The following is a 25558-nucleotide window of genomic DNA, read 5'->3' as shown; positions in this document are numbered from 1 at the left end:
GCAAGACGCTGCGCAAACGCGTACGAGCGAAGAAATACGAGGACTTCCTTTACACATGGCATCCAAAGGATCTGGTGCTGAGCAGCAAACGCGCAGCACAGTCTCGCATACAAAAGGATTTGCTAAATATACACCGAGAGCGCTTCCCTACGCATCCCGTACCTGTTTGTTATAAACCCCACGACACCCGCATGCAAAAAAGAGACGTCTGGGTACCTGGTACCGACATCCAACTGCAGAACGCGGTAACGCATGACAAAGCCTGGGTACCCATAGAAAAGGTGGAAAAAATAACCTCCCATCCAGATTGGCGCTTAGGCTATTGCATGACAGTCCACAGCGCGCAAGGGCTTACCATAAAAGAAACCTTATGGATCATAGACCAGCGGCTGTGTTGGAGCAACCTTATCTACACCGCCGTAAGCCGCGTAGAATATGCCAAACAGTTGAAAAGAGCCTGGGGTCCGCAATTGCGCTACGATAAGACCCCAGAGGACGTAGCCAAAGAGAATATCGCCAAGAAACTCCTTCGCTACAAGCGGCACGACGAAGAAAAGAGTACGGATCCCCGCTATGCGGGAGTCAAATTCGACCTATGCGCGGACGACGTCTATAAGAAAGGGGCAAGGTGTGCCAAGTGTAACATACCTCTACTATGGAGGTTTGACCCAAATGACGATTAGCAGTTCTCCGTGCATCGCATAAATAATAAACGCGGCCATTGTAGAGGCAATGTAAGACTGACATGCCTAGAGTGCAATCGGGCGCGCGGAGCAGCACTACTCTGAGTCTTTGGGGACTATGAGCAGCTCTTCCATGACAAATCCACGACTTGGGCCATTTAGGTAATACAACACGGGTTGCCCTTCCTTGGTGACGGACTTTGAAATCTCATGCGTTTCCAAAGACCAGTTAGGATCCGTGGCTCTCTTACTGCCACCTTCGAGTTCCCCCGGCTTATAGAGGTATCGGACCACTATGTTGCGGGGGAGCTTTTTTTCCTTCAGTCCGACCGCCCTCGAACTTCTGACGTAGGACTTGTGCTCCACGTGTTTCTTTTTTATGGCATCCTTGGGTTTTATCCCCGTAGCCCTGGCCGCCTCGTTGTTCAAAGCCGCGACGACCTGGGGGAGCCTCTGAGTCCATTCCCTGTTGCGTTTGGAGGGATCTTCCAGCTCTTTCCAATACTGGTATCCAAAGAGACGCTCAGCCAGGGTTTTATTGAATCTTTCAACGATGCTCTGACCCCTGTGGTACTCAGCTTCGGCTCTCCTAATCTTAGTGTCGTGGCCTTTCAGGGTTTTAGTAACCACGCCCATGAACTCTGTCCCCGCATCCACTTGCAGCAGCTTGGGCCATTTCAAGACGCGCTTATAAATCCTACCTAGGGCTTCTGCGACTTCCCCAGAATCCTTACTGGTTATGGGTTCGGCGTCCTTGTATCTGCTTGCGATATCGACTACGGTCAAAGCGTATCTATAGGTCTTTTTTCTCACCTTATCGTGCGGTAAGAAAAGCAAATCCGCCTGATGAACTTCATTAGGGGTATTTACGGTAAAGCTGGGCCTGGGAATGTACTTGGGCACGGGAAGATAAACCTGCCAGATGGTTTGTGTTTTCAACCAGTTCTTAGCCGTTTCATCTGATACCCTGGCCGCGGTCGCGAGTTTCTTGATGGCCGACGCTCCTTTCCAATAGCCTTCAGGCCCATAGTAAATCCTCTTGAGTTTGTCCTCTACGCGGCCCATTATATGAATTCCAGGACGAGATTGATCTTTCGCCCGTTGAAATCCACCGTCTTTCCGTCCACTTTGATGGTGATGTTTATGCTTTCTACCAAATTAGACAAGTCATAGCTCAAAGAAATGGGAGTGTATTCTATTGGGTCAAATGGATTACCTTTGGGTAGAAACTTGGACATAAGAGAAGACTTTTCTCCATTGTTGTAACTATGGACCAAGTCGCAATAGACTTCGTAAGAGGATGCGACTTTCCATTTCACGGGTATGGCTGTATTAGTAATTGTCTTGCCTGAGGCACATAATAATGACCCCAATGGGTCAGACTTTCCAAAAGTTACTGAATAGTTTGGCATATTATGTTTGAGGGTCATTTCGTGCGGCAATCCTGTGGTGAGCGTATAACCGTGTTTTGCTAATTCCTTAGCAAGGGTGATTGGTGTGTAATGTCCATCGGGCAGCAATACGCCTTGATAATTGCCGCCGCCTTTATGCTCAGTGATCAAGGCATTGACTAAATTATACTAAGAATTGTACAAAGAGCAACTAACCAGGCTAACCTTATGGGCTTTGATGGGGGGATTCAGATAAGTGGTAAAGTCATTCTTGTCGCTTTCCAAAAAGACGATCATTATATTCTAGGCGCCAAAGGCGCCACTAGAGGCTAAGCGTAGCTTAGACTAAATACGCCAAAGCCACGCCTCCGGCCAGTCCTGCGACTCCTACAAAGACCAATTCATTGTCTTTTTGTTTCTTAGAAGGCTGGTAGTAATTCTTGAACTGAGGCTTTCTCAACCTAAAGTCGGGGTGCGCCTGCGCATAGAGCTTAAAGGCGTAGTCTGTATTTTCAAAGTTCTTATCCGCCTGCATCTTGTCTTGGTAGTTCTTATCCAACCAATCCCTGTAAGCTTGTCTTTTTTCATTCCAAGCTGCCACGTCCCTTTGATACTTTTCCAGCGCTAAGTCGTGTCTCTTCCTTTCGGCGGCTAAATCTCCGCTTTTGTCGCCTCTGACTAATCTATCCAAATACTGACCACCATAATTAGCTCCAGTGAATGCTAAAGCTGCAATAACTCCACCTGCGACCACGCTAGCCATTATATATTAGAAAATCACACCGTAGGTAGGTATTTTTCCTTCCGTAGGTAATCCTTTACCATGATAGCCCCGCCTACGGCAGCGGTCATCTTAGCAAAATTAGCGAAGCTCTTGCTTGGGTCTTCAGTAAAGTCTTCTTTGAGCACTTTCTTACCTACCCAACCAATACCCGCAACGATGGAAGTAATAATAGCTGCTTCTTCAACAGTTTTCAATAACGCGGTTGACATTATATTACAAAGCGAGAAGGTTATTACTCCATTTCAGGGATCTTACTTTTTCTAACAGCTGGTTCCACAGGTGCGTGCACGGGCGCGTGATATGTTGGTGGTTCTACCTTTTTCGTAGCCCGCCATTGTAAGTAAAGGCTGCCTGCAGCTATAGCAACTCCTAACGCGCCAATGACGTACCCAGGATTAATAAAGGATTCCTCTTCTTTTTCCTCCACCTTTTCTTCTTTTTTGGCTTTGTTCTTTTTATTCATCTCCGCGAGCTTCTTTCCGGCAGCGACTCTGCCTGGAGATTTAGCCTTGGTAATCTTCTGCTCCTCTTGGGGCTGCTCTACCTTCGACTCTGGTTCACTCATTTATATCTAAGGACTTGAAGGACTTGATAAGTACTTGAGAATGACTTAAGGACGACTTGGAAATAACCTGGGCGCGACCTGACCAAGTACTTAGGGATGACTTAACTAAGTACTTGAGGCGACTTGATCAGGTACCTCAGCAAGTGCTGCCTGGAAGACCTTTTCGACTTCTCTGTCCTTCTTGAAGTCCTTCCAAGATGTTCCAAAGGAACCTAGTACCTCCTTCAAGTCGACGTGCTGAGCTACGTGAAGTGCCGCAGAGGCGACTGCCATTAACTTACCACACTTCAACGACAACCACCCACAGGTTATCTTAAGTTCTTGGGCGATGACATAGTCCTCGCTAATGTCCTTCCGCAGTTGCTCCACGTCGTCTATGGGCAGTGCAAGTCCAAGTAATTTAGTCGCAAGTCGGATAGCGGAGTCTGCTACGGCGTCCGTGGTCTTACTTGCAAGGGCAGCCTCGTACCTCTTATGGAACTTTTTGACTTCCTCTTCCGACAACTTATTAACTTGCTCATGGGTAAGTTCCTTGCCTATCATTTCTTTACACTTCCCCGAAGACACAAGGATGTTAAGTTGTTCCTTGAGGTTACTTTCGTCTAACTGCGCGGGGACTTCATCTAAGAGCTGCTCAATGTCCATATATGTTAATGGAATACGGAAACCTCAAAGAGAAGATCATCTTGGAATGTTGGTGCGTCTTTAAATGCCGCATGTATTCGTGTACCTGTTCGTTGGATATCTCACCGCCGTAGTCGCTTAAGATGGTTTCCAGGTCAGACTTACTGGGCGTATAAAATACTACGAGAGAGCCTATGTTTTCCCTGAAGGGTTTAGAGACGCTGGTAAGCTGCTGCGAGAGCAACCAAACGCTGATATTGTCGTGTCTACCGCTGAAGGCGAGCTTAACGAGCTCGGAGGTGCGTCTTTTTACGTGGTCCCCACAGGCAATGTCATCCAATATGAGGAGCGTCTGCGTATCTTTAGGGAATTGCTTATGCCAGAACTTAAGATGGCTGGATAAATCGTTAGGGTCTAAGATATCTACAAAGAAGTCGTCATCTTTCACTCCTATGCCCGTCCAGGTGCGGTTGTTCACGTAGGTGGGGCATAATAACACTATGTAGTCGAAGCGGTATCTAAAGGGTCCTAATAGCTGCTCCACGACGAATTGGGTCTTTCCGCAGCCGGTGGGTCCTACTATCAGAGCGTTACAAGGCATGTGATCTGGGTTCATATATAGATGGAGCCAGTGGAAGCAGTGCAAAGAATTGTCGCCGACGCAAAAGATAAAAGAGACACCATAGAAATGCAAAGGGAGGAGATAGACCGGTTAAAAGAGCGCGTGCAGGAATTGTACGATGAAATGTGCGGTCTGAAGCGCGCGGAGAGGTTTGGTGCGCTGATAACTATGGCGGGCTGGGCTAAGGAGTCCGTTAAGGACTTCATTCGGTATCCCCTGTAGAATGTTGACGTTTAGGTTAAATCTTTGTTAAGGATGCCTGGAAACTATTTCAAAGAGTGTCTCAGAATGTTGACGTTTAGGTTAAATCTTTGTTAAGGATGTTAAATGGAGGCTAAGATATTGTTAAGTATATATGGACTGCTTGTTGTGTAAGAAGGTGTTCAGCACCAAACAAAGACTTCAATACCACGTTCGTCGCGGCGTTTGTACAAAGAAACCCCTTAGCCGCGCTTGTAAGGATTGCGGTAAGGAATTCAGCAACGTTCAAAAGATGCAACAACATCAGGATAAACGCATTTGTGGGCTTTGTAAGGACTGTAATAAGGAATTCCACAACCCCTTCGAAATGCAGCAGCATCTGAAAAGGGGCGTCTGTAATCGAACCAGACAGTGTAGTTTCTGTAATAAGATACTTAGTAGTCGTCAACGTTTACAGACGCACCGGAGAACGCATGAAGTGAATTATCGATTTCTCTTTGGGGCGTATGACCTAGAAGGCGTGGATTGCTACCAATGTGCGGATTTGATGAGTCGCTGCCCGCATAAAGAGGATTACTTAAGGAATCGCATAGATTACCATAATAAGATAGTCCGTACTTTCCCCTCTTTCCAACGCGCCGAAGGCGTTCCGTGGACTAAAAGGGAGTATTGGAGGCAGGAGTGCGATCGTTGTGGTTGTGTCAGAGAAGAGGAACATATCTTCAACTGCCTTAACAAAGATTTAACCTTATTGTCAACATTCTGAGACACTTTTGAAATAGTTTCCGGGGTGTCTTAACAAAGATTTAACCTAAACGTCAACATTCTGAGACACTCTTTGAAATATATGATACGCAATAGCATTTCTTGGGCCTTTAATAGTTAAAGCAGGGTTTGCGCAAAGAGTCTCAAATCCTAATCTTATTTTTCTTGTTGTTTGTTAAGTATCATCTACATTTAACAAAACAACAAGAATAATAGGAACCCCTTTTAAGGAAGGTTGTAGGATATATGCTAGCCTACGCAGCTGCCTTTCTGGGAGGCATTCTAATTACCCTTTCAATATATGGACTGTATTACTTGCGAACTACCTGCCGACTGCATTACCCCTCGTAAGCCACCGATACCCAAACCGCGTAAAAAATACACCTGCCTTCATTGCGACAGGGTATTCTCCGAAGGATCCTTTGTGGGGCATTGGTGCTCCGCGGATCCTAAAGCGCAGCGGACTTTAGCAGACGCGCTTAACTACAAAGAGGAGATGGAGTGACTCTTCTTTCAATGTCAAACTTCCATCGGCCATTTACCTTACCATAGCTGCGTAAGTGGGTGAATTCCTCGCCCTGAATTACGTACCGCACGCAATCCGGCGCCCAAAGGGAATATTCCTTGCCTTCTAAGTCTTTGAGGACTAACCGTAAACGGTCGATGTCTTCAAAGACGACGTAATTTTTTATTTCGTATGCTTTACCGCAAATCAGGTCACGCCAGTGTATTTGGTTGACGATCATTATATCTATGAAATATTCTTAAATGCGTTGCCCTTGTCTCCGTAGTCTTGAAGCGTTTGCAGCACCACCGACAGGGAATACGGATGCCTTCCGCGTAGTTGCTAAGGGCACGACAGATGACGTCATAATCGTTGCTAACCATGGTCAGGTAACCATTCGCGTCATACTGCGAAATTATCTTGCGTTGGTCTGCGGAGAGTATGCCATTTCCTTTCGGCGTCTTTAATTCGATGCAAAGCCCTTCATACCTTAAATGCGCGTTCAGTATTAAGAGGTCGGGTTGACCCCTTTAACCCTTCTGCCAGCATTTTATGCGTTTGCTGTCAGAATCCTGCAATTCCCCTAAGCCGGGCGCTATGAGCATCTGTGGGTAGAAGCGGCGTATGTAGTCCACGACTTTCTTATGCAGGTCAAACTCATTTTCCATTTTGAAGACTAACTTGTTAGGACTATCGAACCGCCTTTCTATTTCATACTTACCTGTCTTTCTCAATGCGGGAAGAACGTCCTCGAGGACCCAATCCTGGAATGTCTCTGCCGTTGGCATCTTAGAGCTAAATATTAGTTGATACAACCCAGATTCGGTTACGTACAGGGAATTAGGCTGTGAATACGAGGGGAGGCGATTCACCTCCACTCTAAGTTCGCTAAGCTTTACCTTATACTTTTCGCGAACATGCACCTTAATTGCATCTTTTGGGCGTTCGTAACCCAACGCCAGCGCCACTTCCTTTGCTTTGAAGTATAGTTTATCGCCTTGCACTATGCATTGCAGTTTGGTTTCGTTGTTTTCGAATACGCGAAGCATTATATACCAACGATATTTTTTTATCAAAAGGATGAGCGAGTGGATCAATAGGCAACGCTCTTTAGCTGATTCATTTCTACGCTCAGTTGCGCGTCAGACACGACGAAGACGTAGCAGTTTATTTTATCACCGTCGCCCGCATCGGTGTTCTTGGTGCGTTTGATCTCCAATGTTATGCCATCCTGCGTATTTACTAGACGTAAACCCTGACCGTGCATAGATTCGTCGTTGATGGTGCGCATGTCAATCCATAACGCATACTTATCCTTAAAGAATTCCTCGGGGCTAATTTGGTCGCCAAACTTGCGCATGGCCTCTCTGTACACGTCTGCGGGCTTTATCCCCTGGGAGTAGACCTTGTTTGGAACGCCGTTTATGTTGACCCCTACGTTAGTAATGTTAGGGTTGTGAAAGGCTTCGGAGTTGCGCTTGCCGGCTTCGTAGGGTTTGGCAAACACCAGCATTAGCCCCGTAAGACTTCTTCGGGGGAGGTTAATGCTTTGGTTGATAACCTCATCCGTCTTATCCAAGAAGCTAAATGTCTTGTACATTACTACGTGGTCGTATAAGAATGCCTTCCCGGAGCTGTATTCCATGCCAGCGCTACGGGCCAGCTCTTCGCTGTACACGGTCTCATACTGCAGCTCTAAGTTGGTGATAGAATAAGGATCAACAGCCCCGCTAATTGCGCTGTCCATTCCTCCTATGACGTTCGTAGTGTCCGCCAAGGTTACTTCAAACTGTAACTCGGATAACTGCCTGGGGTAGTACACACCATGACTCGTAATCACTTCGAAATCTAAAGGGATAACGTACTTGCTACCATAGGCGGTCTTTACCCTTGTTGCGTCTGCTACTGCGGTTGCTCCACTGGAGTCCGTAGGCGCGGGGTTAGTATCGCTGCGAAGCTTACGAAGAATAACGCTTCCAATTCCCTGCTCTATCTTTTGTGCACGGTCAAAGGCTGTTAGCCACAGATCCTTATACGTGGTGTACAAATCGTACCTATTCAAATCCAAGAGGGATTCCCCTGCGAACTTGATTCTCATCTTAGAGACGAGGTTCCTACCCACATTATTGACGGTATAGCGCTTGTCCTTGGTGCTTGGTTGTATTGCTAGGTCAAACCTTAAAGCCAAGGTACCAGGAACCAATACTAGGTTATCCGTTAGGCGGGGAACGCCTACGTACAGCGTTTCTCCAGGTTTAGCGCTAGAAGGCGTAAAGGTGACCCGGTGAAAGGTGCGTTCTGCTTTCAGTCCGCCAACCTGCTTAGGTAATGCGTTGGGATTTAACTTTGAGCTTATCATATATAATGGAAGTAGAAGGAACGGATTTTGATCCCCTTACCGAAGAAGGTCAAGTCGACATTAACGATGAAGAATATGAAACCCTGCTGCCGGAAGCGGATAAGCCGGGCTTCTTCGAAAAGCTACGTCGCAAGTATGGTCCAAGGGCCCGCGGTGCCTTACGTAGCCTTACGGACAGGTTCAAAAGGGAAAACCCCGGCAAATCCCCCCCACCTTACATGCGAATAGACGACTTAGGATTGGTTCCTGAAGCTCCTAGCGACGAGTGGTTGCGAAAAGTACAAACGGAAATGGATGAATCCATGGAAGACCCCCCGGATGACTTTGAAAGGCTTCAGGAGCTACTACCCGAGTGGATGCCTGAAAAAGCGCAGCTAATGTTCGAAGAAGATGAATACGGCAGGGAACTAATCATGGGTAGACTTGCTAGAAGCGGCGCTAAGGTTTACGTCATCCGCGATGGAAAAGGAAGGTTCTTTACCGACCCCCGAATTCCTCCAACTTTAATGGCAGCTATCGGCAAAACGGTACCCCAAAAGCTACTTACCGACGTGCGTAAGAGATATCCTAGCGCCAGTTTGACTCTCTTAGAATTCCAACGCGGTGACAAGGGTCGAATTTAAGTCCGTTACATAGGCAGGGAAAAATGGTATGACTTTTATCAAAGTAAAAAGTCTAACGCACTTAACAATGCCTTACCGAAGGAAATAACGACAGCACTGGGTAGGCCTGACTTATCCGTGCTGTCCAGCTTAACTACTAAGGAAACATCAAGGTTAGCTTCAGGATTCTTCAAAAGTCTTAGGACTGCTAGGGCTACCAGTCAAATGCATGCCATCTCCGGAATTCTGGATAAGGATCAAGGAAAGCTCGCAAAAATACAAGCTACCAAGGAAGACGTAGAGGAAAAGCTAACGAGTACGCCGTCGGGCAGCAGCGCTGCCTTGCAGCTGCAGCAGTCTTTAGAATCCCTCAACATGGAAGAAAAAACGCAGCAAGAACTCATAAACAAACATAGGGAACAACTTGACGAACTTACGGAGCAATTAGACGAAAAAAACCGCCGAATTGCAGCAGCAGGCGGAACACATTGAAGAATTAAAACAGACGATGGACGAAAGAGAAGAGGAATACATGAAGCAGATGCGAATGATGTCGGATTCTCAAGAACGGGAAAGCGAGGACAATGAGCGGCGCATCAAGATGTTGCTACATGAAAGGGATAAGGCTAGAAGGAACTTCGACAGTGCAGTTAGGGACACCGGAGATAGGAACGCTGAACTTAGACGCGTGGGTGCGGAGCTGGAAGCCTCGGTAATGCAAGAGCGGCGGTTAAACACGGAAATCATCGTTAAGGAGGAGCAATTAAGACAAAGAGAGCAAGCCATAGAGGACCTGGAAAGGCAAATACAAACGCAACGGGAAATAATCGACGATCAAACTCGCGCCGACGGGGAAAGAGAAGCAGCTCGGGCGCAAGTAGGGTCCCTAGAGGAAAGGATTGCGGAGTTGCAGGCGCAAAAGGAAGGCTTGGAAAGGGAGCTAGGGCTTACCACCAGACAAAAAATACTAAGAGGCCTTCGGAGGTACGGCGTGCCGCTGGCGTTTGCCGTAGCGCTCGCAGGCGCTATTGCTGGAATTATGAATGCAATTAACGGTGTGGCTTCAGGTGCAAAGGCGCTTGGAAAAAAGGTGGGAAAAGAAATGGGGGAAATGGGAAAAAAATTAGGTGCTGGCTTAACAGCCCTGGGAAAAACGATGGCGGCAAGCATTCCGGGCTTGCTTGGCAGCACCTTAGGTTTGGTACTGAAGACGGGCGGTGAACTGTTGAAGTTCGTGGGCAACAACATTTGGATCTTGGTCGTCGCTATTGGGGTGGTACTCCTGAAGAAGATTCAGGGTTAATCTTATCTGGGTACGTTACTGGGGGCTTATCGTCGTCAGGCATCCGGGGTGTTCTCGACTTGGGATAAGTAAAGATAGTATTCGCGCCGCCTTGATAATGCGGAACTAGCGGCAGCACACTCATGGTGCTAATGGTCTTATGATTCCAAACAGCGTCCACCACGTCACCCTTAAACGTCGCGGCATTAAATACGACGAAGCCTTTATACTTATCACCTCCTGCGGTGTCGCTGGGGCGAAGTTGAAGCTTCGCGTATTGACAATTAACTATCATATGAAAAGTCACCGGCGACTGATTTTCCCTACTACTTGAAGCCTCATACGTAAAGTGTGATGGGTGCCTGTTATTTACTTTTTTTCTATATGGAAATAGTGGAGTGTTGGTCTCATCTACTATCCTAAACCCAAGATTACAGCTATTGCGTAGGTTAACGTCAAGGGTGCATATTAGTAATCCTAAACCCCCAACCTTTACCCAAATTCCGGTATCAAACCACTCATCCCCTTGGTAATAAATCTCCCCTAAATAGTAATGAAAGCCTTCTTCCTTTACGTGTGGGTTCATATATCTATAGACTCATTACCGTAAGGGTGCTAATGGTAGCGTGATTATAGGCTGTATCCCTTTGATTTTCTATGCTATTTACCGTAACCTTTCCCGTATCGTCTACTCTTATCTGCAGCTTTACCTTCCCATGGCAATCGGCGACCATATGAAAAGTCCAAACCGATAGATTTTCGGCGCTGGTTGGGTTGGGCTCTACGGAGAAATGCGCAGGCTCCCTGTTGTTTGTCTTATTTCTCATAGGCTGCAGTACGCCATTCTCATCCAGGAACCTAAAGCCGACGTTGGCATGGCTGCTCGTACCAATGCAAATACTACAAAGGATTAACTTCTTTCCTGAGTAGTTCAAATTCACGGACATGCCCGTGACATCAACCCAAGATGCCTGGGTGTATTTTTTCTCGCCTGTGTAAGTCGTATAAACACAATCTACTCCAGCTACGTAGGGGTTGTTCATCGCCATATATAATAGCTCAGACCAACACCCGCGACTGCTAAGCCGGCCTTTAGTAAGTCATGGTCATATTCCTCAGGTATCGCAGGCATAACCTTCTTTGATGGTTTCTTAACTACGGGTAGCTTCGTTTCATGCGACTTTTTTGACTTCTCCACGAAGTGAGGAATGTTCCTAAGAGTGTCAGAGTTCACGTCATTCACCCCAAACTTCATATCCTTAGTAGCTCGTTGAAGTTTGTTGTTGTATCCTACTACAGAGCCAGTATTTATAGATAAATTACTGGGCATTAACCAACAACCCGGGGCTACGGCATAGTCCAACCTCGCCTTAGAATTTTGTATAGCTAGTTGGTAACGCTGTACGCCCTTGCTAATGTCGCCCTCCAAGATCGAACTTTCGAATAAGACCAAGGCTTCGGCTCGCGTCTCTTCTGCGGCGCCGGTATTGCCCACTATACTCGATCGGGTGTTTACCTGAGCTCCAAGGATGGAATACACGTAAGCTTCTATGCTGCGGTTCAAACGGGCAAGGCCGGCTTTGGTTAGTCCTTTACCTTCTGGGGGTATGAAATTAAGATATTGCTTTGTTTGCTCGTCGTTGGTAATTTTGATAATCAGTGGATTGGCCCCTGCATACTTACCACCCTCGTCTTTGAACAGAGGTCCGTCTCTAACTTCCTTAGTGGTCTTAGCGTTTGGTTCAAAGAAGGTGCTACTGTCGTGAGTTTCTTTGTGATATCCCGTGTCCCATCGCAACTGCAGCGCATGAACTTCCTTATCGCTTAGCTCGTGTCCGCCAATCCCCCAATAAGCCCAAATATGCCCCAAACCATTGTTAGCACCCGTAGTGCATCGGAAATCCTTCCCTACAACACCAAACTCCTTACAAAGTCTATCATAAGCCGGCACGCTGTATTTGTTATCTCTTGGATAAAACGCGGCATCTCCCGGCAGCGCAATAACACCCATCTCATGCAGTATTCTTCGGACGGTAAAGTGGAAGTGAAACATAAATATCGAATTCTTCATCAACTTCGCACTTACACCGCAGCCGCTGGTGGCACACCAAACCGCAAAGTTTAGTTGCTGCGGCCAATAACGCATGTTAGGACCACTTAACCATTCATGAGATTCCTTAGCGGTGGTATGAACAATGGGCACGTTTTTGAAGATATCTCGCACCTTTAACGGAAAGGAATGGTTGTTAGAGATCCGCATGTTCAATGTCAAATCCAAACTTGGATGTTCATCAAATGAAACCGCGGGTATCGGATAAGTACCGGTACCAAGCAATAATTCCTTTGACCAACTAGGTTTAGGTTCGACATGCAAGGGCTTATGTTCGATATAACCAGAATTCTTCAGTTGATTGTCTATCTGATCGACCAGCGTAGGTTTCAAATCCTCATTGCTGTACATTCTGGAGCCGTTATAGTAAATACCATCGGGCCTTCTTTCGAACTTACTAGGGTCTGCATGCGGAAACATCTTCCTAAATGCTCTCCAATTCCAGTAATCCCGGTTGTCGTGATGTGGCTGCTCCTCAATATCATTCCCAAAAGCGTCGTACATTAGTATATATAATGGATGTTATACCATCAGCACCTAAGTTGTACCAAGATGTTCCCTATACTACACCTAACGAACTAAACGCCGAAAACTTTCGTCTGAATAAAGCAAACTTAATCCTGGCTTACTTGGAAGGACAAGCAAAACACTACGAAAAAGTCCGAAAAAAATACGTCAGAGCACGGAGTACGCTACATAAGATTGCGATAACTTCAGGATTCATATCTGTCGTGTTAACGGGCTCTGGCGTTGCTACTTCGCTTAGTGGACCGGGAATAATTGTTGGAGTTCCTTTGGCCGGCGTTGGGGCAGCTTGTGGTATTATTTCGGCTGTTGCTACGGGCATTATGAAACAGTTGTCAAGCAAAATATCCAAGCATGACACGACAATAGCTCTGTCAAGGGCTAAAGTAAATACAATTACCGATCTTGTCTCAAAGGCTTTGCGTGACAGAAAGATAGACGACGTAGAATTTTCGCTTATTCTGGCCGAAGAAGACAAATACGAGAAACTAAAGTCGGACATAAGGAACAAAAAAACAGTCGTAAAAGATCTTTCCGAGGAATCTCGCAAAAAGATCTACCAGGAGGCAAAAGAAGAGCTTCAAAGAAAGCTTGCTCAGTAAATATCGTGACGGGATTCTATTTACATATCGAACGTCAGTCCAGAAATTACGCGTAATATAAATTCAGTGAATTATTACGCGTAATATAAATTCAGTGAATTATTACGCGTAATATGAATTATTTGGCGAATTATTACGCGTAATATGAATTATTTGGCGAATTATTACGCGTAATATGAATTATTTGCATAACCTTATTTGGCAAATTATTACGCGTAATATAAATTCATCGTATGAATTACGCGTAATATGTTATTGTCGCCTCGGAATCCATCCTAACAGGGGGTGGTTGGGGTCAATTTTGTAAAATATTTCGTAGATTACGTTAGGGTAATAAGGAATATCCTTATCCAGCCGACAAAACATCCACTCGGCTTTTGTCATATCAGAAACCTCAGGAATAGACTTACCGGTAATTTCAGACAAAAGATAGGGAATAGCTTTGTAATATTTCCCTAGTTTTAATTTTTTCAATGTCTTCCGTAGGCTTTGTGGGGTTGGCTCTTCTAAATGGTCTATGATTTTCTTCTTTACTTCGTCGCTTAAATATACCGGTCGATAACCTTGGATATGACTCATCCAGTCCCTGAAGTATTTTATTCTCTTATATGGCGTTTTCTTACGACCTCCATTGGCGTAATACTGCTCTTTGGTAGCATTTGGTACGGCATTACGAATATTCTTACCACACTCGTAACACTGCGCTGACGTGTCGTCTTCTATTTGCATTTTCTTACCACAACACCAGAAACCCTTGGGCTTAGGTATGTTAACTTTGGATCTTAGGCAAATTATACAGAAGTCATTGGTGAACTTTTTACATTCGTGCATCGTATATCCAACAAAAGATTTTAACCTCCGTTTGCGGTTCGACAACTAGCAGCAGTAAGGACACGGCGCGCGGCTTATTCCCGCTGCCGGCGCCTTCCTTAAACCGCCTGTAAAACCCGTAAATCTTTGACATTGACCGCGAGTCCCCCTTACTGCTGCTTTACCAGGCCTTCTTGTGGCACAGACAGGTCCAGTGTCATTCATTGTTGAGTTATTGCAGGGTGGCTTGGTGAGGAAGCACCAAGACCAGGTTCGTAGGCGTTCTGCCAACCAAAGTATTCTGAAGGAAACACCCATTGTTCCGCAGCTGCAGGAGACACAGCTGCCTGATGTAATGTTGCATGTTCCAGCACCCAGAGACACCCCAGTTATGTCCAATACAGAGGCGATCTGTTCACCTACAGCTGCGACCTCCACAAGTATCCCTGCAAATACACCCACAAGTACTCCCACAAGTGCTCCGAACAATGCTCCAATTTGGGAACATGGGTCACCGTTGTGTCCATCTCCTGCACCAGTCAGAAGATCACAGAGGGCACCCAAGCCTCGTGTTATGTTGGACCTATAGACACTGTTCTTTACACATACATTTGTTTTGTGTTTTTTGAAAGACCTTGTTGGGGGGATATGTTGTGTATTGGGCCCCCTGTGTTTAAAATGTACTAGCGTGCTTTGCGCGCCGTAGAGTCAGAATAAAACATGGCGGACAAAGCCACGAGGTCTACACTTGTTTGTGTTAGTTCTTGTTAAATGCAGGTCAATTCCATAAAAAAATTAAATACAGGTCAATTCCATTTATAATATACTGAATTCAGATTGCTTTGAAGAATTCAGGTATGTGTATAAACTGTTTAGAGTAATCAAACTTGCCATGCAAAATATTGCCTCCCATTAATACGTATGTCCAAAAAGTAAAGGCTTGAAATGAAAGTTCTACTCTACATTAAACTGATATTTTCTTTCAATTAACATTCACTTATTGACTTGCTGAACTATTTTATCGAAGTAACAATATTAAACTGGTTTTTTGTCCACATGTAGGCACTTCATGTATGAATACAGGCATTTGACAAAGTATGTTAAAGACCTCTACAATGGCGCATTGTGTCCTTTATGTCCAGCGGTACAACTATTTTCGTATTATAACTATCATAAATATCATGATTCTATTAGTTGGAATTAAGTGCATACCTATATGTCTTATTCAGGATAGCATTACGGCAGAATAGCCTTTTTCAAAGTGAGTGGGGAGGGGCATATGCATTGCAGCTGTACGGAGGGAGCATTGCGTGACGACCGACACTAAAAACGGATGCGAGGGAGACTGATAGCCACGTGACCATGGCCATAATAAGCCTAGCAATGAACTAACCAATGAAAGAACTTCCCCCAGCCACCCATATTTACCATCCCTGGGCAAGCACTTGCATGCACAATTTTTCTATTTCTTCAAATGAATATATACTGTTAGATTCCTTTTTTTTACTCTTCTTCGTTTTTTCAACAGGATGGGGGTGTTCTCATTGAAAGCATGGATGGGTGTTTTGGACTTTGCAGGAAAAAGGAGAAGGGACATCATTTAGGAACACCAAAACATGGAACACTACTATTTGCAGGTCAGGATGATGTTGATAACTTTGTCAACAGCTATGGTAAAGCTGGGGCAGACATGGAACAGGTAAAAACCTCTCCGATCTACTCCAGATTATTAAAATTGACATGTTTAATGACTTTTTATTATGCACACTCCAACGTCACTCCATTGAAAGGGCATTTATATATGACTGTTTTTTATTCCTTATTTTTTACAGAACTGTAGTAAATTCCATGCCGGAGAGGTTCTAACTGCTTTGAGATCCAAGGGGAAAAACAAGCTCTTTGATGAGAAAGGTGTCTTCGGCCGAGTATGCCGACACGATTTTCCTAAAGGATTTCATAACATAAAGTATGGTGAAAGGTAAGAAGCTGTAACTTAATAATTAATATCAAGGATTAGGCCGTTCATTTTTTCACAGATGTAAAATAACGGAATACCAAATTATCATAAATATATGGCATTGCCAAGCAATGTATGATTCTTCATGTCAATGAATTCTCTATAGTCTGTCGGTAAATAATTATTTTTTGAGTATGAAAGGAAATGTATTCCATCAGAAGCTGCAGGTTCTATGCCTTCATGCATACTGTATGTGAAACAGTTTTTGTTGTACTAAATGTTAAATTTCTTTTCTCTGCACGGAATATCATACTCTGTTTATGAGCTAAAAAAACTTAGAAGTTTTAATGAGAATGCTAAAAGTAGAGTTATCATCATGTATTACATTGCTTGTCTTTTGTCACAGCATTTAAAGGTTAGTAATATCATAGACTCAGATATAGATGATGAAATTAAGCATTTTATATTATGTAATATAAACTTTTAGAGTGTTTTAGGGTGACTATAATGCCAATCTTATTTGCAGGCTTATATTCCAGAAATTTCAGAAATTACATCTACCCTTCCCCATGGTATTTTGAAGTCAGAAGTGGCAGACGAATATTGATGTAGTATAGCATGCAACTCTGACGTAGGATGTGTTGTGTTAAATCATCCCTTCAGTCAACATTTCCAAACACTAAAAGTGTGAAATACTTTGTGCTATTTTGCACATAAAATGTAACAAACACTAAATAAATCTTATAGTGTTTACAAGTATGGTTTGTTTGTACTCTAGCTATCTTGTTTTAATTTATAAATTTCTGCATAATTTATAGTGCTCCTCTCAGGAAAGCCTCATAGAAGGTGTTGATGTGGCCATACCCATATTTCAATGCTATGGACACAAGGCTTCATGCCAGGTGAGAAGAAAAACAGTTATTTTTGTATTGGTCTTATGACTGATGCCATTTTGTATCTTAATTTCTATATTTTACCAATTGTATAATAGCTATCCTTCTTGTGTCTCAATGCTTAGTAATTTTCTCAATTTTGCTGCATGTTTAAAGATCCAGTATAGTCTGAGAAGGATTGAAGGTATTGGTTTAACAGATGGTGAAGGAGTAGAACGGTTATGGTCTTTTTTGAGAAGGTTCTCGTGTATTACTAAAGAAATGAGTGCCCACAAAAGAACCGATGTCTTGACTGATGGATTACTTCGCTATGGTCATCATTTGTACTTCAAATTTGGTATGTAAAAATTATAATAAGTTACATTTCCCTGATGCCTATATACTGTAACAGTGACATAATATCACCAAACAAGCTGTCAGAATGGCAGTGTTCGTGTTGCTTATGACTACATGTGCATAACATAACATGCTTTTGATGAGTACATTTTATGCTTAAATACTGTACTTTGATAATTTTTTAAAATCAAAGGATGATACTATGTACTAGTTATCTATAGAGTGTGTGCACTCATGTGACTCGAAATACCTTAAGATATGAATAAATTATAACTACATTGTACAATGAAACAGCCACCATTACGAGAGAAGCTAAAAGGTGGTTATAACATAACATGTTACAGTATTTGAGGTCTTTTTAGCTTCCAGGGTAAACTCTTTCTTTTTCTTAAATTACTATACCCACTTCCATTTTCCAAGAAATATAATTAAGATGCAGAAAAAACCGATCAGCTATGATAAAACTGTGATTTGCAAAATAAATTAATTCATGTTATTTTTTATAAGGTGTTAGTCTTAAAGCAAAATATTTGAGAGCAGAAACTCTTCTCAAGGATGTCACTTCAAAGCTTAAAGCAGTTACCGATAAACTCCCAGGTATTAATTTATCACTATCTGTTCTTAAATGTATAACTTATTATCATGGAAATACTTTAATTTAAATGCTATGCTATTACACACAATCGCACTCCACACATGCTTTGAGATAATTTCTTCAACTCTTCTTAAATCTATTTTTTATTCTTGTAATACCTAGTTGAATGTGATACTGTCAAGATACAAGAGTGGAAAGATGAAGAAGTAGATGCTTTAAAGCCAAAAGAACAAGGTATTTTGAATCATATTTACATGAAATTTCTGTTTTCACAGCAATGATGCATATATGTATATAGCTGTTATTAGAAATGAAACACTTGCTGAAAATAGCTGTCTTTTATTTGTATTCATTTATTTTCATATGTGTAATTTATGTTTAAAGGTTTGATACTGCAGTGGGATGAAACTTACGTAAGCCTCCTTCTTTCAGCTAAAAAGCTCAGGTATGTAAGTGTGGATACATAGCATTCATGTATACCAAGCAATATAATAGTATAGTACTTTTAGGAGGATTTCTGATTTTGCTCATTCCATCTTAATTGTTAGTCTGTGTAGTGTCAGGCCATCCACCTCTCCCCTAGTACAGAATTCCTAATAAAGAATTATAAGTGATAAACCAAATATATTTCCTAAACAGCTCCATTTCTTAATTTGCAGAAATGAATTAAGTTGTGTGCAGGAGGAAGACCAAGAGAAAGTCAGAGATGTAGAAAAGAAAATTAAACGGTAAGTAAGATATTTTCAGTCATGTAGCTTTGTCAATGATTAAACTATGTATAATGTATGAACATTTTAAAGATTTTGTTGCCAAGATTCTATTAATTGTAATGCCAAAATATGAAGATATTACTTTTACTGTCTTAATTGATACGCACTGATTGACAAAACATACGAGACATGAAAATTGGGCAACAGAGGCTAATTTCCACCATCACGTGATCAGGTAGCCATTACAGGAAGCAAAACAATAGAGTCTTTTTCCCCTGGGAAACTGAATCCTTTCTCATGTAAATCCGACACATTAAACCAGATTCACTTGTTCCTGCCTCCTGTCATGTCTGCCATCATGTGATTGTGAAGGTATGATGGTAAAGTCTCTATAGACTGTCATCAATCAAAGAATGTAAAGATATCGACCAATTTCTGTGTCAGCAGCTTCTTTCCTGTCTGGGTCAGCCCGTAGCAATGAAAACTGGTAAATCTATGTTCCTGTAGAAACCACTGGTTCTGAGGTCCTGCAGAAGAGATAGAGAGAGTGGGGTGTTGGGAGGGGTTTTCCCATGAAGCTGAAACAAGCAATTAAGTATTTACTTACCATTCATTTTTGTGATACAGAAACGAGAAGGCTATAAAAGCCATGGAGAAAAAAAATAATGTAAGAGAAAGATGGTCTGATGTATCCCATGTTTTCATTACTGTCAAGTCGCGACTGAATGATAAAAGAAAAAGCGAACTGTTGCTGAAGTTGCACTGCATGGCATCGGAGAGATGTTTTTTGGTTTTATGCAGGTATTGTACCAAAATTCACATGAATAATTAATGTATGTATTTAATTAGCTTCAGGTCCCCACTCTAATTCTAAAAGGCAGAGAAATCCAAAAACATTTTAATGTCAGGGAATTATCAGGGAATACATTTGGTTAAGGAAATTATAAAAATCTCTTGTACTGCATTTTTTGCTGATTGTTGTCATTTTACCTTATAGATGGTCAAGCAATCGCTATAAAGCTTTCGAAACAGATTGACAAAGTTGTGAAATCAATCAACAAGACTTTGTCGGAAGTTAATGGGTTACTGCCTGTTGATAAGCAGATCCTGTATGAAGAGGCTAAGGATCCAAAAAGTAGCCTTTACTCTACGATGACAGATGGAGGTACTACTGTACCAGCCTCTCTAAGGAGACAAATTATTGATTTGTCCTGCCTGAGCAAGAGGTGTGAAGAGGAGATCAACATGTTGAAGGAGGAAATGAGGCGACTTGTTTCCTTTATCCATGAGCAAATCAGGCTAATAGACGAATATGTGGATACTCTTCAGCCTGATGTCCCTCTTAATGCAGGATTGACAGCATGCTTGAAGAAAAAAAGAATGGTTTACTCTAACCAAGTTTGCTTTTTGGGACGGTTATGGAGTGGTATCTGGGATACCACAGTTCAGGTGCCACCAGTGAAAACGTATTCTAACCTCAGTGGCATAGATCACACTTTAGCTGAACAGAACTCAGTGGAGCTAAATGACTTGATGTTAATGCGGTAAGATGAAGAGGATGAAAGTTTTGTTTGGAGCTGTCATCAGATAGTGATTTATCTGATGATGAGTAATGAACAATAATAATAATACTTATAGAGCGTTTTCACATGACGTCACAGCCGCCATATTGGTGTACCTCTGACAATAACTTTGTCATTAGTTTCTTTTGTTAGGTACACCAATATGGCTGCCATCTCTATTGTCAGACATGACGTCACAGCCGCCACATTGGTGTACCTCTGACAATAACTTTGTCATTAGTTTCTTTTGTTAGGTACACCAATATAGCTGCTATCAACATGGTGACTTAACTCTCTAGGGACGGAGTAAAAACGCTATTAGCTTTACAGTTCAAACCATGATAGATGAGGCGGTAAGCCGTGTGGGATGGGCTCGGAAATTTTATAAGAACATGCGTAATGGGTAAATCATGAGCCTTGTATGAAACGACTGAATAAGAGTGCTAATCGGCCTTTCGCAACTTCAAGTCGCGTAAAACATGAGCCCGCTCAACTAGAAACCGTGGACAGTACCATGAACCGTAGCTCAAAATATAGTTAATGGAACGGAATGGTTGGGAAACGTATTGTTCTAGGTTTTTGATTGACTGTATCCATTGTTATATAACGTTGACCGTGCACATAGAAGGAAAAAAGTTTCTGTAATTTGTTTACAGTATTAGAGAATATAGAATTCTTTCCCTAAGAAATCGTTCTAAAATAGTTATTTGTTAATTAATCCTATACGACATTATTAATTATGTATCGAAAATAAAATTGCCCTTTTCCATGCTTTCTTACTTATCATACAGTAGCTTAGCTGTATCTGCGATAAAGGGAGTAACTAATGAAACATAAGTCATTTCTTGGTGCAGATAGTTATAGATAAGTTATAGCATTTCTTATCTCAATCATAAACACAAGCGCAAAGAACTGAAAAAAAAAGTGTTCATACTTGTAATTGCGCTTATGCACTCGTGTCACGTGATCGTGTTCATGTAATAAAGAAGCCACCATTTCTCTCGGAATACATAAAATAAAGGTTTGTTAACAATTTTTAATAATAAAAAATAGCTTATCTAAGACAATTATTTACGCAGTTACTAGAACCATACTGGTGGTTTTCCGATTCAGATGAATAAACCCCGTTGCAACACAAAACCGTGGAATCAGGGCAGGACCCCACGCCCCTTCCCCTTCTTACGGGTCTGAATAGAACGGAATATGGAAAGCTCTATCTTTCCGTTGGGTATATGATGGGTTACCATGAAAATGTATTCAATGGATAAACTGAATCTTGTATATCATGTCGCAATCTACGTACGTAATACCTGGCTGCAAACGTCAGTCTGTACATTATGCGCCTATCTACTGCCTGCTGATGGAACACGTCGGGACGCACCTTACAGTTCTACCATCGTTTGGACACACAATTTTACACACCAGGGTCCGGTTGTACGAAGCCTGGATAGCGCTATCCGACCGATAAATCTTATCCAGTCGATAAATTTATTGGAAAACAGCATAGACTTACCTATTATTGGATAAGGATTTATCCGCCGGACAGCGCTATCCAGGCTTCAGTGTACAACCAGGGCCAGTAGATCTCGGTAAATAAAGAAATATACATCTATATTTCAATTTCCTGTTTTGTATATCATACCAAGATGCACAAGTCGCTATAACGTAACTGTATCAACCTTCTTGCGGCCATAACGAAATTAGCACATTATAACGAAATTGTCACACGAGTCGAAATTACCGCGAAAAAATCAAAAGAAATGTTTTAATGCCCTAAATAATGGATTTCTTTGCAGATCTAATACATAGGCATTTAGTACTACTAATTGGAACAGTCTAGTTGAATAATTCGGTATGCGAGGGAACGTTATGATGCGAGCTGAATAGTTGAATTTATTCAACTTATACATATATGGGTCAGTATCATATCACTTCACTATGTGGCAGAGCAGTCTCATCGCGTACATACACCGCCGTTGTAATTTTGCAGTTTTCTGGTTTAGATTATTAAATATACTTCATAAAATTGTCGTTTATGGACAACAGTAATGTTTAATGTTCTTATAGCCCTAGATATTGAGCAAAGTGTGTTTAAAATACTTTAACTTTTCTACGGATGAGTCGCGATTAGCACATGATTTCGTTATCGCAACTCGTTACCTTTTTGATTGGATGAACATACCGACACTGGTTAATACGGACATGCAGTTGTTAAAGATTAAGGTGGCAGATAAATATATGTACTTGCTTAAAAAATATGTCAACTCTTATTATATAGGATCATGGTTCTGTGTAACGAGACCTATAACGAAAACATACCGAAATTAGCACCACGGCCAACTAAACTGAAAACTGATGTTCGTAGCCGTAGGTCGGCGAGCTACTTGAATGAGTTTAAATTTGGCTCTTTGATAGAGCTTAAATATGTTCAAAATGTACACAACGTACTTTGTTGGAGGAGGGGGGGGGGGGGGGGGGGGGGAGTTATGGATTGCTGGTGCGGCGCAGCGTTTTTTTATGGGGGGGGGGGGGGGGGGGAGTGGGCTTACATTTGTAGGTCTATTAATATATATCTACCAAAACCACCTATCTTTTTGAAAAACCGGGGGGGCTCCAGCCCCTGACCCCCAGCCCCAGCCCCACCCCAGCCCCCCTTAATTCCCTATCGTCTTCTCCGCCCCTGGCTTGTGTTATTGTCTTATCATTTTTTAATAAAGTCAAAAGCCAATACAAGTTGCATGTCGTATATCGTATGATTGGTTCTTCAATGTTCAATGTGAAATGTAATTTTTGTCCTGTGAAATCTGATGTTATTAATTCTAGGTTGATAGTAAACATAAGACGAAAGAATAACTATACAACAAATAAAACACATGTGTAGGATTCCATGCTTAACCCCATATACTGTACCCCCATAAAGTTACCTTTTACACTCTACCGGTTAAACATGTAAAAAGTATCCTATCCTTTACTCTATATATCTCCGATACTGCAAGCGGAACCCCATTTCCTCGCTAGTAAATGAAACCAGTGACTGGGTACTAGTCTATGGACACTAATGCATTGCGGCCTTTAAAATAATTGTATTTTTTTAAAATTGTCAGTGATATTCAGCCACAACGAAATCATTTTAATTAACTTTCTTATATCGCTTTTATAGATAAGAAATGTATTTCCATTATGAATCTGGATACGATGCTATTGACCTTGTCGGTCAACTTCGCCAAGAAAAAAAAGTGGCAAAGGAGATTGGTTTGTCGTATAGGAGCAATTTTCTTAGTCTCATGGAAAATCTAGTGTGCCATTTCCACGGAATCAGAGAAGTGGGCTCAATACCTGCACCTCGAGCTCGAATGTCATCGGAGGTAATAAAAATGAAAATGTACAATGAGTCTCATAAGATTATGGACTATTTAAATGATCCTGCACAGAAGGCTGAGACGAAGAATGGAGAAGAAATACATCGAAAGGTTTATAAATATCCATGCAGTGTAAGTATAAAGCTAATAAGAGTTTAAGATTACTTTGTATACAACAATTATAAAGTAATACTGTAATTTAAAGCTCTTATGATTATTAATGCTTATATAAGTCTATATCAGTTTGGCGATAAATAGTCATTTCTTTAAATTATAATTATAGCAGATCCATCTTAATAGGTGTTAACTGGGGAATAGGTCAGAAATATACAGCTGTCATTCTCGTGCCTTCACATTCTAGGGGTCTTAAACGTTTTTGACCTTGGATTATTTATTCACTTTATTTCTAGATTTGCAAAAAGGAATATAATAATATTTCAAACCACATGAGGCATGCACATAAACTCAGTAAAAGTCAAATAGAGGAACTTAAGAAAGAAAAGAATCAGAAAAGGGCACAAGGCAATCAGGAAAAGGAAAAGAAGTAAGTCCTTTATAATATAAGCTTAAGCATCACAAAAAGTTAAAACTTTATGAAACCAAAATATATGAATAAGTGAAGAGATAAATTACAGATTGAATGACATCACTTGCATCAATTTTTTAGTTCCTTAACCATGCCCTTTGAGTCTGAAATCTCTACATTCATGCATCATACTCTTCTAGAATTGATATAAAACTTAAATATAGAAGAAAGATAAAAATGAATTAAAACATTGTTTTCAATTACTCAACAAATGATGAGTGATGTGACATGACTTTGTATTTCATTACCTATACTTCCTACGTGCAACTCTATTTCCAACCCATTCACAATCACATTTTGATATTTGTAAGTAAAGACTATCTAAAAATAACCCCAATATGACACCTCACAGTAATTTATCTCCTGGGGGAACATTTGGGGACACCAAGAAACATTTGAAATTTCAAAGAGAAGCTGTTTAAAGGTCATTAATATACATGTAGCTATTCTATTTGCTAGTTGTATAGAGTTGTACTATCTATTTTTTTTTTTCAGGATTTTCTAGGTTTTTTTTCTGTCTATGGTTTATGTCTCTGTTACATGATCATTTGTGCAATGTAATAATTTAAGGATAGCATTCATGACATTGATTGCATTTTTTGTATATCTTTTGCAGCAGTAAAAAGAGGTCTATGATATGTTGCCCACTGAAGGGATGTACATGGGTTGGACGACGTTATGATTACCACTTGCCAAAAGTCCATGCAATTAAGAAGGGTTCTAAAAAGTACCTATCACTGATTAACAAAAATCTTGAATAGAGTATATTACAATTTATTATATAGATATCGATGAAATACCAGTTTTCTCTTGTGAAAAACTTGATATCTCATGTAATATCCTCTATATAATTATTAAAATTGAAATATAGTTAAATTTATTGAAAAAAATTTTGTTTATACATCGATAAGGTATTGAAGGTTTTGTTACATGGTGCATCCTGGCCCAAAATGTCTATTGCAGGGTTTGTGAAGACAAGCAGCAAAAGGTCAGAAACCCTAACATTTTACTAATAATTTTTCAGTATATTGCCGTCTTTGCTGGCACAATGTACATATAAATACCAGACATTTGCCAGCTTACTTTTAACGGCAATTTCACCCCTGAAACATACATTACGTTAACCCACA

At 41.8% G+C, this 25558-nt stretch overlaps 4 protein-coding genes across 4 annotated transcripts; all 4 read left to right on the top strand.

Moving 5' to 3' along the window:
• Positions 1-13977: 13977 nt before the first annotated feature.
• Positions 13978-17143, top strand: LOC148913287 (uncharacterized). The gene is made up of 5 exons (XM_089028187.1): positions 13978-15285; positions 15493-15574; positions 15959-16129; positions 16263-16802; positions 16914-17143. The coding sequence occupies exons 2-4, from the start codon at positions 15500-15502 to the stop codon at positions 16410-16412; spliced, it is 396 nt and encodes a 131-aa protein (XP_088884313.1). The 5' UTR covers positions 13978-15285; positions 15493-15499; the 3' UTR covers positions 16413-16802; positions 16914-17143.
• A 16-nt stretch (positions 17144-17159) lies between these two features.
• LOC148913285 (uncharacterized) lies at positions 17160-21533 on the top strand. Its single transcript, XM_089028150.1, has 8 exons — positions 17160-17289; positions 17437-17617; positions 18124-18213; positions 18374-18445; positions 18596-18656; positions 18871-18939; positions 19549-19722; positions 19919-21533. The coding sequence occupies exons 2-8, from the start codon at positions 17542-17544 to the stop codon at positions 19956-19958; spliced, it is 582 nt and encodes a 193-aa protein (XP_088884276.1). The 5' UTR covers positions 17160-17289; positions 17437-17541; the 3' UTR covers positions 19959-21533.
• On the top strand, positions 19954-21533 carry LOC148913286 (uncharacterized). The gene has a single exon (XM_089028235.1). It carries the CDS (start codon positions 20074-20076, stop codon positions 20467-20469), a length of 396 nt encoding a protein of 131 aa, XP_088884361.1. The 5' UTR covers positions 19954-20073; the 3' UTR covers positions 20470-21533.
• Positions 21534-23597: 2064 nt separating this feature from the next.
• LOC148913284 (uncharacterized) lies at positions 23598-25189 on the top strand. Its single transcript, XM_089026020.1, has 4 exons — positions 23598-23848; positions 23915-23974; positions 24253-24386; positions 25045-25189. The coding sequence occupies exons 1-4, from the start codon at positions 23651-23653 to the stop codon at positions 25187-25189; spliced, it is 537 nt and encodes a 178-aa protein (XP_088882146.1). The 5' UTR covers positions 23598-23650.
• The last annotated feature ends 369 nt before the right edge of the window (positions 25190-25558 follow it).

Source organism: Actinia tenebrosa, unplaced genomic scaffold, assembly GCF_029948245.1.
Source record: "Actinia tenebrosa isolate PJP-AT-01 unplaced genomic scaffold, QUT_ActTen_1.0 PGA_scaffold0__85_contigs__length_37466705, whole genome shotgun sequence".
Taxonomy (NCBI): domain Eukaryota; kingdom Metazoa; phylum Cnidaria; class Anthozoa; order Actiniaria; family Actiniidae; genus Actinia; species Actinia tenebrosa.
The sequence above is the reverse complement of the archived record's forward strand: the minus strand, read 5'-3'. Positions and strand labels throughout refer to the sequence as shown.

Bases quoted from the DNA above. Each gene is read 5' to 3' on its own strand.
- LOC148913284 (XM_089026020.1), top strand. From the start codon at position 23,651: ATGTATTTCCATTATGAATCTGGATACGATGCTATTGACCTTGTCGGT. The intron at 23,975-24,252 runs GTAAGTATAAAG...CTTTATTTCTAG, and splicing joins TTTATAAATATCCATGCAGT to ATTTGCAAAAAGGAATATAA. The intron at 24,387-25,044 runs GTAAGTCCTTTA...TATCTTTTGCAG, and splicing joins AATCAGGAAAAGGAAAAGAA to CAGTAAAAAGAGGTCTATGA.
- LOC148913287 (XM_089028187.1), top strand. From the start codon at position 15,500: ATGTATGAATACAGGCATTTGACAAAGTATGTTAAAGACCTCTACAAT. The intron at 15,575-15,958 runs GTACAACTATTT...TTTTTTCAACAG, and splicing joins TGTGTCCTTTATGTCCAGCG to GATGGGGGTGTTCTCATTGA. The intron at 16,130-16,262 runs GTAAAAACCTCT...TATTTTTTACAG, and splicing joins CTGGGGCAGACATGGAACAG to AACTGTAGTAAATTCCATGC.
- LOC148913286 (XM_089028235.1), top strand. From the start codon at position 20,074: ATGACAGATGGAGGTACTACTGTACCAGCCTCTCTAAGGAGACAAATT.
- LOC148913285 (XM_089028150.1), top strand. From the start codon at position 17,542: ATGAGTGCCCACAAAAGAACCGATGTCTTGACTGATGGATTACTTCGC. The intron at 18,446-18,595 runs GTATTTTGAATC...TTATGTTTAAAG, and splicing joins TTTAAAGCCAAAAGAACAAG to GTTTGATACTGCAGTGGGAT. The intron at 19,723-19,918 runs GTATTGTACCAA...TTTACCTTATAG, and splicing joins TGTTTTTTGGTTTTATGCAG to ATGGTCAAGCAATCGCTATA.